We start from the raw sequence: 16,642 nt of genomic DNA, 5'->3' as shown, positions 1-16,642 counted from the left end.
GGGTCCGAGAACCTCCTGGCTCTGTCACCTCTGCTGGGTGGCAAACCAACCCAGGACTGAAGCAGCAGATGGCTGCCTGATTCCTTATGATCAGAGCTCCGCCCACTGGCAAGTCTCTCTCCGGGCCTCAGTTTCCCCTTCCATTAAACGAGGGGCTTGGGGGATACCAAGGAGGGGTAACAGCTTAGTGAGGATGGCAGGTTTCTTCTGGGGAGATGAAAACATTTTGAAAGTAGATGGCGTGAGTGGTTGCACAGGACTGTGAATGCACAAATGCCACCACATTATTCACGTTGAAATAGTTCATTGCATGCGATGTGAATGTCACCTCATTTAAAGTGTTTAAGAGAGGGGCCTGGGAGAGTGCAGTGTATGTGAGAATCACGTGCGACACCCACAGTCTCTGAACCTCGGTTTTCTTGCTGTAAACTGGCAAAGAGACCGTGTGAGCTGTGTTCCCTAAGGCCAAGAGATTCCAACAAGGAAAACCTGGGATTCCAGGGACTGAGATGAGGGCCGGGGACCGGAAGGGGAGGGGTATGTGGGGATGGCTTGGGGGCAGCCCAGATAAGGCTTTCAATACTGGGCAGCAGCATCTACACAGGCAGAGATCCCTGCATCTCACTTCCCACAGGGCTGACCAGTGGCCAGAGGTGGGACTGGCCAGGCTCAGCCCAACCAAGTCTGGGAGCAGAGGACACTGAGTGAGGGATCCCCGGGGCCACCGTCACTGGCTTGTGGCTCTCCCGACACCACAAGAGAGGTCCAGGAGCTGACCTTGGGTCCTAATGGGGGACACCTTCCTGGCTGCAGGCTGGCAGGGTGGTGTGGTGGTCAGTGTACTGGGCTCTGCGTCTCCGCCCCTACCTGCTGCTGTGTGACGGTGGGCCAGACACCTAACCTCTCTGTGCCTCTATTTCTTCAATGGCGAACAGGGACACTAGCAGACCCCACATCCGGGCACAGTGGCCTGAAGGTTAAAGTCAAGGGCGACACGAGACCTACGGCAAAAGCTCTGAGCAGGGAAAGCAGGGAGCTGCCCAGAGAGTTCCACCACCATCTCCCCTCTGGCCACCGAGGAAACCGAGGCTCATGGTGACCTGGCCCAGGTCTGTTGAACTCACGGTCCTTCTCTTCCCCAAGATCAGAGGGCTGCCACCAGGGAAGGGGCTGGCCCCTAGACACAGCCCAGGAAGCACACAGGGAAGGATGCCCTGGGGACTTCGGTAGGTTATTGCAAAGAAAAATTTATTGCTATTTGAACCCTCCTTTCATGCCCCATTTCCCAGAAAATGAGCCACGGGAGACACCAGGAGAGGGAGGAGACCATCCTTCTTGCACAAAACCCACTCCCTTGGATGCTGTCCTCAGCCAGAGTGGCTGGGGGCCAACCAGGGGGCCCACCCGCAGAGTGGCAGAGGAGGCAGGTTGACCCTCCGGACGTTGAGCTCTGTGGCGAAGGTCCTGGCCTTCTGGTAGAAGAGGAGCGACTTCTCACGGTCCAGGAGGAAGTTCTGGGACATGGTGGCGGGCCGCGTGTAGATCTTCAGCTGTGCCTTCTTGTTGCCCAGGTCCACGGCGGCTGCCAGTGCCAGCTGGTAGTACTCAAACGGGTCCTGAAGGGGACAGGTCATGCTCAGCAAAAGGGGGACTCGGAGCCCGTCTTCCCAGAGGCCGTTCCTGTCTCCAGGTCATTCCACGTGTCCAGCCAATGCTGGCTCACCCCATGAGCCCCGAAACCTGTTACACTGCTGTGGTCTCAGCTGCAGGAAGTGGGGACGACCCTTACACCCCTGGAAGCCTTCCTGACTGCCCCTACGCCCCACTCACCCCAAGCCTCCTGCCCCAGTGCCACCCTCTCCGCAGGCAGTGGCTGCTTTCCCCATGGGCTGAGGTCAGGGCAGATCCTGCCTGCTCTGAGAGTTCCATGCAGGACCCGTGGCTCCGAGCCACAGCAGGGGCACAGCGTTGAGTGACCCAGGCTCCCCTCTGGCCCCTGTCCATGCTGACCATTTCCAGGCCCTCCACGGGACAGGCCAGGTACAAAACCATCTCACAGGTGTCCTCTCTGGCAATGTTCCCTGAAATATTGACGGAGTGTGACTCCCCAGACATCCAGTCCCATTTTCAATGCATCTTTGGCCCAAACTCACCATCCCTGGGTTGGGATGCCGCCTCCCAGACCTCCTCCTTCACCCTCCCACCCTCCACCCGGCTTCTCCCCAGGCGCCTCCTCCACATGGGGCCACCCAAGGAACCTCTCTAAGACCCATGCCTGGCCTGTCCCTCTTTACCATCTCAAGATGGCTCCCAGGGTCAAGGACAAAGTCCAAGATGCAGCAGTCCATTCCCTCACTGCCCCGCCCCACACATGGAGCAGGGGCGTGACAAGGCCCCGAGTCACCGCCACTGCTCATCCAACGCCCCCGGCCCAGGCAAACACTGGACTCTGTGCTGGGTGAGTGGCTGAGCCTAACGAACTTGCTCCCAGTCTGAGAGACCTGGGAGTAAACACTGACCACACAGGGTGGCCCAGGCTATGGCAGAGGGAAGCCCAGGAGCCTGTGGGGGGCCCAGGAGGCCCCAGACTCAGCCGGGGGTGGAAGGCAAAGGTTTCCTGAAGGGGTGGGGGCATCCCAACTAAACAGGAAGGAGCCAGCCAATGCATATGTCTCTGCGTGTGCCTGTGCGTGTGCCTGTGCGTGTTTGTGTGCCTGTGTGTGCGTGTCCCTGTGTGTGCCTGTGTGCATGTCTGTGTGTGCGTGTGTGCACCTGTGTGTGCGCGTGCTGTGTGTGCATGTGCCTGTGCCCGTGTGCATTTGCGTGTGCATTTCCATGTGCCTGTAGTGAGTGCAACAGCTAGTGAGTGGCAGGCTGAGCCAGGACACACCTAATCCTCCCTATTCCAGGGCTCCCTCTCACGTGTACACTAAAGGGGACCCCATTTTAGAGGCAATCGGCAAAGATGCCCATTTACCCCTGCCTCTCTGCCAGCCTTCCAGGCCCCATGCAGCCCGGCGTTTTCTCCTACTCCTCTGGGCCCTGGGTCCAGAGCCTCCTCTACAAGGAGGAGGGTGTAGCCTTGGAAAGACAGCCGCCCTTGGGGAATTCCAAGGGGCCTCCCTGTGGGAAGCTGGCCTGCGCTGACAGCATAGTCACGATGACGCCCAGAGGGCTGTGCATGGGAAGGAGGTGAAGGAGGCCTCTGCCCCTCAACCCCAACTGTGGACTTTGGCCTCTCAGGTACTACTTGGCCCTTTCCTTCCTCCTGGGCAGGCGGAGTGGGCGGCAGGCTTGACCAAGAGAGATAAAGGCCTCTTCTGGGAGGCCCGCCCCCTGGGTCCCAGGCGAGCCCCTGAGTGGTGAGCAGCGTCCCTGAGTCTGACACTTGGCACCTCCCTGTCTGGCTGGGACTTGGGAGGCCACAGGGACCACTTCTGACCACCAGGTGTCGCCAGCACTGGGCGGGGGCCTCCCGGGCAGCCCCAGGCCTGCGGTGGGGGATACGATACGGGGCGAGGTCGTAGGGCTGCCCCAGCTCCTCATGTTGTTCTAAGGACCCCAAGATCTCGGCCCCTGGACTGGAGTGCCCTGGCCCCTCAGCCCATAAGGAGCACTGATGCGGTGCCGGTGTGATGCTGAGGAGGGGCGGTGCCTGCTGGGCAGAGGGGTGGAGACACCCCAGGTCTGAGTCTGACACTCCCAGCTCTCCACCCGGGCAGGGCTGGGGGCAGAGGGAGCACAGCACCTCCGCTCCAGACAGACTCGACCCAGCAAGGCCTCAGCCTGGCTGGTTGAGGCCCTGCCCCACTGTACCTGCCCTGAGCTGGGGTTTCCCTGTCTGTGAACCCGATGGTAAGACACTGGTCCCACCCCACCCTTCCTGGGTGATGTGAAGATTCAAGGTATCTCGGGACTCCAGGAAGGAGTTGCTCAGTGCAGGCTGGCACCCTGGGCAGGCTTCCTAGAGGAGGCGCCACGATTTGGGTTGGATCTTGCAACGTGGATTCAATGTGAGGATGATGCCATCTTCCGAAATGTCCTTCTCCCGACCCTGTTTTCTTTGTTAAATGCAACTTGACACTTGACTGTCAAGACTCAGTTTTGGTGTCACTTCCTCCAGGAGGGTCCCCCTGACTACAATCCCCCTTCTTTACCCAGAGGCCACCATTGCCCACTCATGTGTCAGCCTCCCTGGCTGAGACTGAGTTCTTGAGGGTGGGGCCTGGCCAGCTTGGGAGCTGGGTTGTATCTGCCAACATTGCCGGTTCCTCCAGCCACGTGCAGAGCTCCAGGGAGGCCACTGGGCCATTCCTAAGGAAGGCTGGAACCCAGGCCTCTGGGTCTGGGTAGAGATCCCACTCCAAGGGGGCCGGGAACACCCCGAGCCCTGCCCCTCCCCACCCACCTTCAGGTCGTAGAAGATGATGTCACCGAGCACCAGGTACACCTTCACGTAGTAGAGGGTCTCCTCGTCGAACTCCAGTGGCGAGTTGCAGAGCTACAGGGCCTTGAGGTAGAAGTGCTCCGCCAGCTTGCCCTGGCCCAGCTGATGGTGCAGGGCGGCCAGCCAGTGGTAGGCCACGTGCTCGTTCAGACGGTCTCCTGGGGTGCAGGCCAAAGGGGCAGGTGTAAGGACGCGGCTCCCTGGGGCAGGGAGGGCACAGGCCCCTCAGCAGCAGGTATGAAGACCCCGGGCAGCACCTGGCTTGCCTGCAGGCACCTGCGGTCGCCTGGGCAGCTCTGGCCAGTCCCTTCCAGGTTCCCAGACTCACTTTCCCATCTGCAAAGCAGAACTAATAAGGCCTGCCCCTGTCTACTGTGAGGCTTTGGCAAAGTCGGACTTGGATGGCCCAGCTCTGTGCCTACACATAGCCACCTGCCTTTGCTCACTGGTTTTAACCAGGGGAGCCCAAAAGCCATGCAGTCCAGGTGCTCCCGGGCACCCCGGCTCCAGGCAACCCACAGACGTGACATCTGACTCCTCCTGCGTGTGTCACAATCAGAGCCCCCTACTTTGGGGAGTCAGCTGCACACCTACTGTGTACTGGGCCACGGGGCACAAGGTGCTGGGGCATGCGGCCTGCCTAGGGTTCCCTGTCTCTGGAGGGGGACAGATGACCCTGGCACAGCACCAGGGGATGCCCGGCCTTAAGGGGCAGACTGCTGGAAGGGGAACTGGGATTTTATCAGCCAGAGAGCCATGTGGTTGATGAGGTTGGGAAGGGCACAAGATAAAGGGAATGTGTCACTCAGCCTGGCACATACAGGGACCAACGAGATGCCTGGCATGTCTGGAAGGCAGAGGGCACACTGGGCGGCCCTTGTGGTCAGCAGCGGGAACAGGCAGAGGAAGCAGAGCTCAGTCAGGCAGGGAGCTCTACACTGCCTGAGAGACCTCGGGCCGTGCCCCACAGCCAGACAGGGAAGCCAGTTGGGCAGATCTGCCTGCCTGGACAGGAGACCAGGAAAATCCAGCAGCTGTTTCAGCTCCTGCCCTGCAGACCTGGAGGCTGGGCTCTGGCAAAGTGTGGGTCCTGGCAGGGTGGGGGCTCAGGGGACTTACCCAGAGTGATGCTGAGTGCTAGGGCCATGTAGGCAATCTCCAAGCCGTCCTGGGGCTTCTCCAGTGTGGCCAGGAGTGCCACCAGCTTTTTGCACAGCTGTAGCTGCAGCTCCGCCTTGCAGTTGCCCGTAGTCACTGCCAGGGCCAGGACCCGGTCCTACCACACAGGCAGGTGGGGTCAGGTTTCCCGCAGCACCCACCTTGCCCAGCGCCCTCCTCAGAGCTCAAACATGTGCTTGGAGCTTCCCACACCCCAGCTACCCCTGCACCTCCACACAGCTCTGTGCTCTGGGATAACACACAGTTCAGACACCTAAGTTGGGGGCTGAAGAGTCACCTGAGGCCCATCCAGCTACACCCAGCAGCCTCAGACCAGCCTTTCCCACCTGGGCACCAGGGGGTCTGGATGGGGGGAGCCAGCACTCCTCTCTGCTCTAAAAACACCGCATTTATCTGTGCCCAGGGCTGAGCCACACCGTGAGCTCAGAGGAAGGGAGAAGCTGACCCACTTCAGGGTGCAAGCAGACCTGGGCCTCCCACTGACATGCTGTGTGTCCTTTGACACGTCCCTGTGCCTCTCTGAGCCTCAGTTTCCTCATCTGGAAGATGGGGACAGGACTTCCCGCTCATGGTTGCTTGAGATCATCAGGTACAAGGGTAGAGCCATTGTCACATCCAGGCCCCAAACGTTTGTCCCGGGCAGGGGCATGGTCAATATCATTCCCGGTGAGACCACTTGGAAACTGAGCAGGTGCATGGGTGGCCCTGCCTCCAGGTGGGAGGCCTCTGCCCTGCCACACCTGTGCCTCAGCCCTCCAGGTGCTCCCCTGAGGCCCACCCACATCAGCCCACAGGCCAGCTCACCCGGTAGAAGGACACGGCTTTCTCCCGCTCCCAGGCCCCATTGAAGAAGATGTCTCCAGCTGCCTCAAACAGCTCCAGCCTCAGGCTGGGGTCGCCTGTGTACAGGACCACATTCTGTGCCACCTGAAAGGAGACAGAAGTTCCCTCAAGACCCACACCTGGCGAGGTGGCCACGCCCACCTTTGCCAGCCTCCTTCCTCTCACACACTACAGGTACACCTGAGCGTTTTTCAGGCTCTGTGCATTAGGGATGCCCCCACCACTGGCATGAGGACAATGAACTGATGCACCTGAGTGCCAGGAGGTGACTGAGCAGCTGCAGCCCAGGAGCCCGACACCTGTGAATCCTACCACCAGGGCTAGCCCTAGCCCACTTCCCCTGCACTCAAACCAGTCTCCGTGGCCCCCAGACTGCTGGGAGCCCATCCCCTGGCTCCTTTCTGTGTTGCCACATCCCTGCCACATCAATAGTGTTTGTGGGTGGGCCTGGTCCCATCTTGGCCATGAGCTCTTGATCCCTCTCCTCATCTCATGGAGGTATATAGCAGGTGCTCAATCACGAAAGCTTCACCAGGCTCGTGGGCTTCACAATTTGTTCCAGATCACACTGTGTTTGGGAAAGCCTCTGAAAACAGCCACTATGATAGATTCATTTTGTAAGGAGATGTGCCACGTGTCGCTTGGAGCAAGTTCTTCTGTGTGTTAACTGAGTGGTCACATTATTTGAGCATGTGCTGTATACCAGCAGGTGCTGGGCACTGTGAGGGGCCGCGCCTCTGCCCTCAGGGAGAAGATGCTGGCCACTGGGGGAGGATGTGCAGGAACCAGTTGGAGGGAGGGAAAAGGCACACAACAGGTGCTCAGCAGTGGCTTAGGAATGAGTGGATGGATGGATGAATGGATGAGGAGATGTAGACACATGGATGGATGGATGGATGGATGGGTGTGTGGATAGATTAATGCTGGGATGGATGGATGGATGGATGGATGGATGGATGGATGGATGGATGGATGGATGGACGGACGGACGGACAGATGAATGGATGGATGGACGGACGGGTGGGTGGATGGATGGATGGATGGATGGATGGATGGGTGGGTGGGTGGAATGATGTGTGTATGTCTGCATGTATGTATGGGTGGGTAGATAATGCATGGATGGGTGGAGGGTAGATGATGTATGTGCATATTGATGGCTAGATGGTGGATAGACGAATGTATGGATAAACCAATGGACAGATAGATAAATGGAGGGATGGATTACGGGTAGATTAGTGGGTGGATGGATGTATGATGGATGGATGGATGAATGAATGGGTGGATGGATGATGGATGGATGGAAGGACGAACAGGTGGATGGATGGATGATGGAAGCATGGATGGATAATGGAAGCATGGTTGGATGATGGATGGATGGATGAATGGATAAATGGATATGTGGATGGATGATGGATGGATGGAAGGATACACAGGTGAATGGATGGATGATGGAAGGATGAATGGACCGATGGATGGATGAACAGGTGAATGGATGGATACACGGGTGAATGGATGGATAAAAGGATGGAAGAATGATGGATGGATGAATGGACAGATAGATGGACAGATGGATGAATGGACAGATAGAAGGATGATGGATGGATGGATGATGGATGGATGGATGGATGGATGGATGGATGGATGATGGATGGATGGAAGGATGAACAGATGAATGGATGGATGATGGAAGGATGGATGGATGAATGGATAAATGGATAGATGGATGAATGATGGATGGATGGAAGGATGAACAGGAGTTGAGTGTGATGGATGGATGAATGACGGATGGATGAATGGTGGATGGATGGAAGGATGAACAGGTGGATGGATGGAAGGATGAACAGTTGGACGGATGGAAGGATGAACAGGTGGATGGATGAAAAGATGAACAGGTCGATGGATGGAAGGATGGAAGGATGAACAGGTGAATGGATGGTTGATGGAAGGATGAATGGACGGATGGATGGATCAACAGGTGAATGGATGGATAGACGGGTGAATGGATGGATGATGAATGGATGGATGATAAATGGATGGATGATAAAAGGATGGATGATAAAAGGATGGATGGATGAATGGACAGATGGATGGATGATGGCTGGATGGATGATGGATGGATGAATGGATAAATGGATGGATGGATGGATGATGGATGGATGGATGGAAGGATGAACAGATGAATGGATGGATGATGGAAGGATGGCTGACGGAAAGATGGATGGATGATGGAAGGATGGAAGGATGAATGAATGGTTAAATGGATGGATGGAAGGATGAACAGGAGGTGAGTGGATGGATGATAGAAGGATAGATGGATGATAGATGGATGGATGGATATATCAATGAATGGATAAATGGATGGATGGATGAATGATGGATGATGGAAGGATGGATGGATGAATGGACGAACAGGTGGATGGATGGTGGCTGAATGAAGGGATGATAAAAGAATGGATGAATGAATGATGGATGGATGGATAGATGGATGGATGGATGGATGGATGAATGGAAGGATGAACAGGTGAATGGAAGGATGAAAAGGTGAATGGAAGGATGAACAGGTGAATGGATGGATGCTAGAAGGAAGGAAGGATGGATGGATGGATGGAAGGATGAGCAGGCGAGTGGATGAATGATGGAAGGATGGATGGATGATAGATGGATGGATGGATGATGGATGAATGGATGGATGGAAGAATGAACAGGTGAATGGATGATGGAAGGATGGAAGAATGGATGGAGGGATGGATGGATAGGTGAATGGACGGATCATGGATGGATGGAAGATGGTTGGATGGATAATGGAAAGATGGATGGAAAGATGGATGGAAGGATGGAAGAACAGGTGAATGGATGGATGAAGAGGTGAACAGAAGAATGATGGATGGATGGATGGATGGATAGAAGGATGAACAGTTGGATGGATGATGGAAAGATAGATGGAAGGATGGATGGATGGACGAACAGGTGAATGGATGACGAATAGGTGAATGGGTGGATGGACAGGTGAATGGATGGATGATAAAAGGATGGATGGATGATAGATGGATGGATGAATGGAGGGATGGATGATGGATGGATAGATGGATGGATGCTTGGAAAGACGAACAGGTGAATGGATGGATGATGTAAGGATGGAAGGATGGATGGATGGATGGATGGATGATGGATGGATGGATGGAAGGATGAGCAGGTAAATAGATGATGGAAGGATGAATGGATGGGGGGATGGAGAGTGAAGAGCACAGGGGTCCTCCTGCATCCCTTGCCACTCACCTGGATGTACAGGTCCACCAGCTCGCTCTGCCGCAGGATGTAATAGATCTTCCCTGCTTGCAGCCAGGCATGCGCCTCCTTCTCTTCCTTCTGAAGGTCAATGAAAATCCCCAGACTTCCCTTGGTGTAGTCCAGAGTGGATCTGCAGGCCCTGGAATCAGACACAGGTATCAGAACAAGGGCTCTCATCCTCCTGGAACCAGTCTGCCTCCTCCCGTGGGTCTGGTGACAGATGAATCTGGAATGTGAGGACTGGGAACGGCCCTCTTGTGTGTGCAGTGTTCTGCTTTTCCCAGGCTGCTGGGAGGGCCAGGGTGAACACACACGGCATGGAAAAGATGAAGGACATCCTTCAGAGGGAATCGAGCATCATGCTACCCTGTGGCAGGAGGAGTGTGCTAGTCCATCTCCCCTGCCTCCCAGACATGGCCTGTGTCTTCTCCAGACGCACCAGGAACCGTTAGTGTTCAGGGGCTATCTGGGCCGATGGTTCTCAAGGTGTGCAGGCATCACAGTCACCTGGAGGCCAGTCCTTATAGCTTGCTGGCCCTGCCCACAGAGCTTCCGGCTCCACAGGCCTGGGGCAGGCCATAGAACTCCCACTTGCCACAAGCTCCTAGGTGACATGGATGCTGTTCTACTGGTCCAGGGACTACACTTTGAGAAGCATGGCTCTAGCACACTGGCCCATTTTCCTTCTGTGAACCTGAGACCAAGACTGGAGGCAGTCTCCCGGGTCCCCATGGAATCTGGCTCCTTCCTTGCTCTCTCAGTAAGTCTGACACTCGAGGGGGTGTGACTGCAGCAATGTCACTGGGCCCTGTGGGTGGGGTGGCCAGGGCCATGGTTACCCCACCAGGTCAGGATGCTTGGGGGAAGCCGAGTAGGCCACATATGGGACGTGAGACCTTGAAACCCTGTCCCAGGGAAGCAGGTGACACAACTGGCTCTGTCTTCTGTGGGAGCGAAGCCACAGGTGGCTGGTGTGGTCACATTTAACGGGACAGATGAAGGCCAGGAGTGAAGATTCGGGCAGGCAGAGGTCAGAGGACAAAAGCCACCATAGTAGGAAGAACAGCCCAGAGTGCACGTACTGCCTCTGCTGGGGTTGAGATGACCTTTGACCCAACAAGGGACGCTCAAGCTGGGACTCACGGGCCAGCAGCAGCCCTGGGACGACCCCAGGCCCACCAGCTCAAAACATCTGATGCCAAGGAACCGAATGATCAAAAGGAGAGGGGCTGCTGGGGTCCTGGGCCAGCTTCCCTGTGCACCCCTACCGGCCCTGCCCGCTCCCACCTCCACCACTGCAAAGCCAGCCCTTACCACTTGTTGCCCAGGGACAGGTAGAGTTGACTGATGGTCTCCAGGAGCTGCCCCTCCAGCACCTTGCCGGCCACCTTGCGGGCCAGGGAGAGCTGGAGCTCATGGTAGATGACACACTGGGCCTCGCTGGGCATGACGCTGCTATAGAAGTAGCACAGCTGGTGAACGGCCCGCAACTGGCCTGGGCAGAAGACAAAATGGAAGACGTTAGTCTCCCAGCATCAAAGCCAGGCTGGCTGGGCTCGGAGGCCCCTGCGCTGTGCTTGCCTCTTTCACACCTCTATGAGTCTGGGCCCCATAGGCGGGGAGACTGAGCGCAGACAGGCCATGCACCCGTGCCAGGGCAGACGCCGAGCACACAGTCACATGGGCACACCTTGGTGCAGAGGCTCACGGTAGAGTCCGGCCTTCTTTACAACTCCCAGGGCCGAGGTCCTGGCCAGGCTCGGCCCCTGCACCAGGCCATCTATTTCTGCTTCACAAAGCCCCTCTGGCCAGGACCAGGGCCGCCTTCAGCCTAAGCTGATGAGGCCAGGGGCACAAGTAGACCCTGTCGCACATGGAACCCTGAGAGAGCAAAGCCAAGCGTCATGTCTGCCACACACGGCATCATGTTGGCGGAATGGGGTTCAAAGCCAGGCCCTGGCGTTCCCACACATGCTTCTTTCATGCAACCAGGCTCCCAAGCCACAGGCTCACTGGCCTCTCCCAAAGCCAGGGCGCTGGGAACGATGGAAAGTTTCTGATTTTCTAGTGCCAGAAACATTCCGGAGATTAACACAGGAAACCAGGTACGCTGAATGGACATCTGTTACACACGCCACCCAACAACAGCTGAATACACAGTCCTCTCGAGCACCCAGGGGACATTTCCCATGACAGACCATGTGCCAGGCCACAAAATGAGCCGCAGTGAATGGAGAAGGACTGAGACCGAAGCAGAGGTGTTCTTCAGCTGTACTGGCACAAAACTGGAAATCAACAGTGAAGGAAATGTGGGAAATTCAAAAATATGTGGAAATTACACACTCCTAAACAACCAGTGAGTCAAAGAGACCATCAGGGAAACTGAAAACTAATTTGAGAAGAATGCAAACAAATGCACAGCCCGGGCCAGCGCGGTGGGTCACGCCTGTCATCCCAGCACTGTGGGAGGCCGAGGTGGGAGGATCGCTTGAGTCCAGGAGTTTGAGATCAGCCTGGGAAACATGGTGAAATCCCATCTCTATAAAAAAATAAAATATAAAAATTAGCCGGGTGGGGTGGTGCATGACTGTAATCCCAGCTACTCGGGAGGCTGAGGCATGAGAATGGCTTGAACCTGGGTAGAAGTTGCAGTGAGCCAAGATTGCACCACTTCACCATACCCTGGGCAATAGAGCAAAACTCTGTCTTAAAAAAAAAAAAAAAAATAGCACAGTGTATCAAAAATTCCAAGATGCAGCTAAGGCAGTGCTGAAAGGGAAATTTATAACTGTAAATGTCTACATTCAAAGAAAGAAGAAAAATCTCAAATCAAAAACCTAACCTTCCACCTTGAGAAACTAGAAAAATAATGAACTAAACCCAAAGCAAATAAAAGGAAGAAAATAATAAACATGAGAGTGGAAATGGGAAGTAAAAATACAGAGAATGGAAAAACAAAAGAGATAATCAACAGAACCAAAAGTGGGTTTTTTGAAAATAATAACAAAATTGACAAATCTTTCACCAGACTGACCAAGAAAAGAAAGATGGACACAAATGACTAAAATCAGAGACTGAGCCCCATGGCTCACGCCTGTCATCCCAGCGCTTTGTGAGGCCGAGGTGGAAGGATCGCTGAGGCCAGCATTCAAGACCAGCCTGGGGGAACATGATGAGACCCCATCTCTAATAAAAAGAAATAAATAAAAAATTAAAAACCCAAGTTTCTCAAATCAGAAATGAAAGAGGAAACATTATTGCCGACCTGACAGAAATAAAAGGATTCCATGAAAACACTACGAACAACTGTAGACCAACAAATCAGACCATCTAGACACAACAGCCAAGCTCCTAGAAAGACACAAACTACCAAAAGTGACTCAAAAATGACCCCAAGTAAGCATGTGGGGTAGCAGCCCCGCCCTCGGTCTCCTCGACCGTTCAGCGCAGGGTGGGGAGATAGGAAAGCATGATCCCCGTTCCCTGGCCTGCATTTCCAAGTCTGAATCCCCCAGCATCCTGGGGAGGGCCTCACAGGAGGAGGTGCCACAGGCTATTGTGCCAGGAGCCACGGGAGGCTGCAGTGGGGGTTGGGGCGCTGGATTCCTGGAGGGTCTCCTTCCAGTCAGGGAATGCCCCTGGGGAAGAAGCCTGGGTCTGAACCCCCCACCCCTCCTTGGGCAGATGTGTGGGACCGGGGCCCCTTCACACGGTCCTTCCCAAAATCTCATCCCTCCTAGGGCCAGGAGTGGGTGCCAGGCCTGTGCTGGGAAATGGGCAGATTTGGCCACAGCCCCTGGGGCTCTGGTCCAGGCCACAGGAGGCACCTCTGAGTGGTCTCACTATGCCATGACAAAGCGCTGCAAGGCAGAGGGGACCCACAACAGTATCCCTTGTCTCGGCCATTTCCCTGGACTCAACTTCCTCATCTATCCTCTGCGGCCTAGATTTCAGACAGCCCTGCCCACCTACTATCCATTCACTGCTCAGTCTGCAGTGACTGTTCGATAGCACTCCATGGCTCCCCAGTGCTCTTGGGGAAAAGGCCAAGCCACAGCCTGAGGCCCCAGGCCCTGCTTAGCTCTCCAGAAGAGCTTCTCACCATCCAGCACCCAATCCACCCACTCCTAACTCTGCACCTCCCTGCATAAGCCCTGCTCACTCACCCCCGCTCACACCCCACTTATCCCCGCTCACACTTCCGCTCACTCACCCCAATCACACCTCCGCTCACTCACCCCTACTCAGTCATCCCTGCTCACACTACCACTCACTCACCCCCATCACACCTCCAATCACTCACCCCCACTCACTCATCTCCACTCACACTCCTGCTCACCCCCACTCACACCACCACAACCCACTCATCCCCGCTCACACTCCTGCTCACTCACCCCCATCACACCTCTGCTCACTCACCCTTTCACTCATCCCCGCTCACTCTCCCGTTCACTCACCCCCACTCAATCACTCCCACTCAATCACCCCCACTCACTCACCCCAATCACCCCCACTCTTCCCCGCTCACACCCCCTTCATCCCCGCTCATTCACCCCCACTCGCTCACCCCTGCTCACACCGCACTCATCCCCGCTCACACTCCCACTCACTCACCCCCATCACACCTCCGCTCACTCACCCCCACTCACTCACCCCCGCTCACTTACCCCCACTCACTCACCACCACTCACCCCCACTAGCTTATCCCTGGTCCTTCACACAGGCTACACCACCAGGCCCTCCCCCACCACCTATTACTTGACTAAATCCTCTCAACCCTCTGGTCCCAGACTAAAGAGGCTTCCCTAACCCGGGGCCAAGTGCTGGCCCGCCATCACGCCACTCACCCTTTTGTGGCTTCTCTGGCCTAAAGCTCACATTCCCACGCTCAGTCCCTGCCACCCGAGGACCCCACAAGCCCCATTTGTGGGTGGGGCCTGACACACACAGTGCACAACAAGCTGCTTTTGCATGAACTGCTCTGCGGCTTTAGGCAATCACCCGCCCCGTGTCCTCTGTGAAGTGGGATGACAGGTGCGCAGGCTGCCAACATACCAAGCAGATAACACAGGCACAAGAACCGGCGTTCACAGCCTGGCTCATGGAGGGGCCCCAAGTCCCAGCTCAGCAGAGCCTGCCTTGATCCCAGGGTTATGGCTAGGGATTCCCAGCACGCAGGACTTTCCGTGCTCAAGGCAGCATGGTCCCGGGGCAAACTGGGAAGAGCTGGCTGCCCCAGTAGGGCAGAGGGCCTGGCCCTGTGTGGGAACCGCCTGTCTCCAGGGCGCTTGCCAACATCTGCTGCTGGCCATGACTCAGCACTTTCAATGGTGGAAAAACCACCACTTGTTTCTGAATCACAAACCCCAGGTGTGCCCTGACCCGAGTGGCCCCGGAAGGCATACAGGAGGAACCGGGGCACTCACTCTCCACATGGCCCATCTCCACAGCGACCAGAAGGGCCCAGTCATAGTAGCCCTTGCCCTGCTTTTCCGGGCCCTGACGGGTGCAGAGGTGGCCCAGCCACAGGAGCACATAGGTGAAGTCCCGGCCACACTCCCTGCAGGGCAGCCTCGATAACAGCCGCACGGCCTCCAGGAGGTAGTGCTGGGCCATGCTGCTGGCACCCGCGTGCAGGCACAGGGTCCCGAAGTTGGCCAGCACCACTGCCTGGTTCCTCCGCTGGCCCAGGTCCTGAGCTGCCCGCAGGGTGTGGTAGTAGCCCTAGGCTGCCTGTCTCGTCCGGCCCAGCAGGGCAAGGGCTACTATGCCTTCAGAGCCATGTCTCTCTCTTGTCATCTAACCCATTTAAACTCTCCTTTCAAACTCTATGCCAGACCTAACCACTTCTCACCTTTCTCATCATTTCCAACCAGGTCCAGCCCTCATCATAGCTCTCTGGGTTACTGCAAAAGCCTCCCAATCACCAGGCACAGTGGCTTATGCTTGTAATCCCAGTACTTTGGTAGGCCAAGGTGGGTGGATCATCAGAGGTCAGGAGTTCAAGACCAGCCTGGCCAACATGGTGAAACCCCTCTACTAAAAATACAAAAAATTAGCCAAGCATGGTGGTGGGTGCCTGTAATCCCAGCTATTCGGGAGGCTGAAGCAGGAAAATCACTTGAACTCAGAAGGCAGAGGTTACAGTGAGCCGAGATCGTGCCATTGCACTCCAGCCTGGGGGACAAGAGCGAAACTCCATCTCTGAAGGTTTAAAAAAAAAAAAAAAAGCCTCCCAACCTACCTGTCTCCTTCCACCTTTCACCCTGCCCTGCATTCTACCTTCCACTCTCAAACATTTCAGAAAAAAAAAAAAATTATATCCACAGAGAAAGAAAGAGAAAGTAGAAATGGGGTGAAATGTTTGGGGAATCTGAGGGAAGAGTATATGGGAATTCTCTGTACTATTTTTGCAACTTTTCCGTAAGTCTGGATTATTTTGAATTCAAGAGTTAAACAAAGAAAAAACAAAAACAAAACACTGTCTCCCTTTGTGAACCCATCCTGTCTTTCCCCTGGTAACTGAAGGACGCTCTCAACTAACACATCTATTTTTTCATGAACACTAAAAGAACCCTTGCCTAGTTTTCACTTTCTGTACTTGGCAGTAGAATTTCATATATATGTGTGTGTGTACATATATGTGTGTGGTGTGTGTGTATATACAAAGAGGGAGAAATATATATGTGTGTATATATATATAAATATATATTGTAAATTTACAATGGTAATGTGTATATATATAAATATATGTGTGTGTGTAAATATATATAATACATACCCCATAGCCTGTCCTTAACCAGTTTTAAACTTAGTCGGAAAAACACATACCTAAGCAGAGAATTTCAAAATAATATGATGAATATTTTGATCGAGGGATGTGTT

At 55.0% G+C, this 16,642-nt stretch overlaps 1 protein-coding gene across 1 annotated transcript in view; it reads right to left on the bottom strand.

Moving 5' to 3' along the window:
• The window catches only part of LOC135964491 (SH3 domain and tetratricopeptide repeat-containing protein 1-like), a 412,105-nt gene that overhangs the window by 358,376 nt on the left and 37,087 nt on the right, over nt 1–16,642 (bottom strand). Inside the window, exons 3-6 of the mRNA XM_074000279.1 lie at nt 11,072–11,252; nt 9,746–9,896; nt 6,431–6,553; nt 5,567–5,723 (exon numbers count right to left, since the gene is read on the bottom strand). Of these exons, the coding sequence (XP_073856380.1) occupies nt 5,567–5,723; nt 6,431–6,553; nt 9,746–9,896; nt 11,072–11,205 (565 nt within the window). The 5' untranslated portion in view covers nt 11,206–11,252. The remainder of the gene's footprint in view (nt 1–5,566; nt 5,724–6,430; nt 6,554–9,745; nt 9,897–11,071; nt 11,253–16,642) is intronic.

This window comes from Macaca fascicularis, chromosome 8 (assembly GCF_037993035.2).
Source record: "Macaca fascicularis isolate 582-1 chromosome 8, T2T-MFA8v1.1".
Classification (NCBI taxonomy): Eukaryota; Metazoa; Chordata; class Mammalia; order Primates; family Cercopithecidae; genus Macaca; species Macaca fascicularis.
The sequence above is the reverse complement of the archived record's forward strand: the minus strand, read 5'-3'. Positions and strand labels throughout refer to the sequence as shown.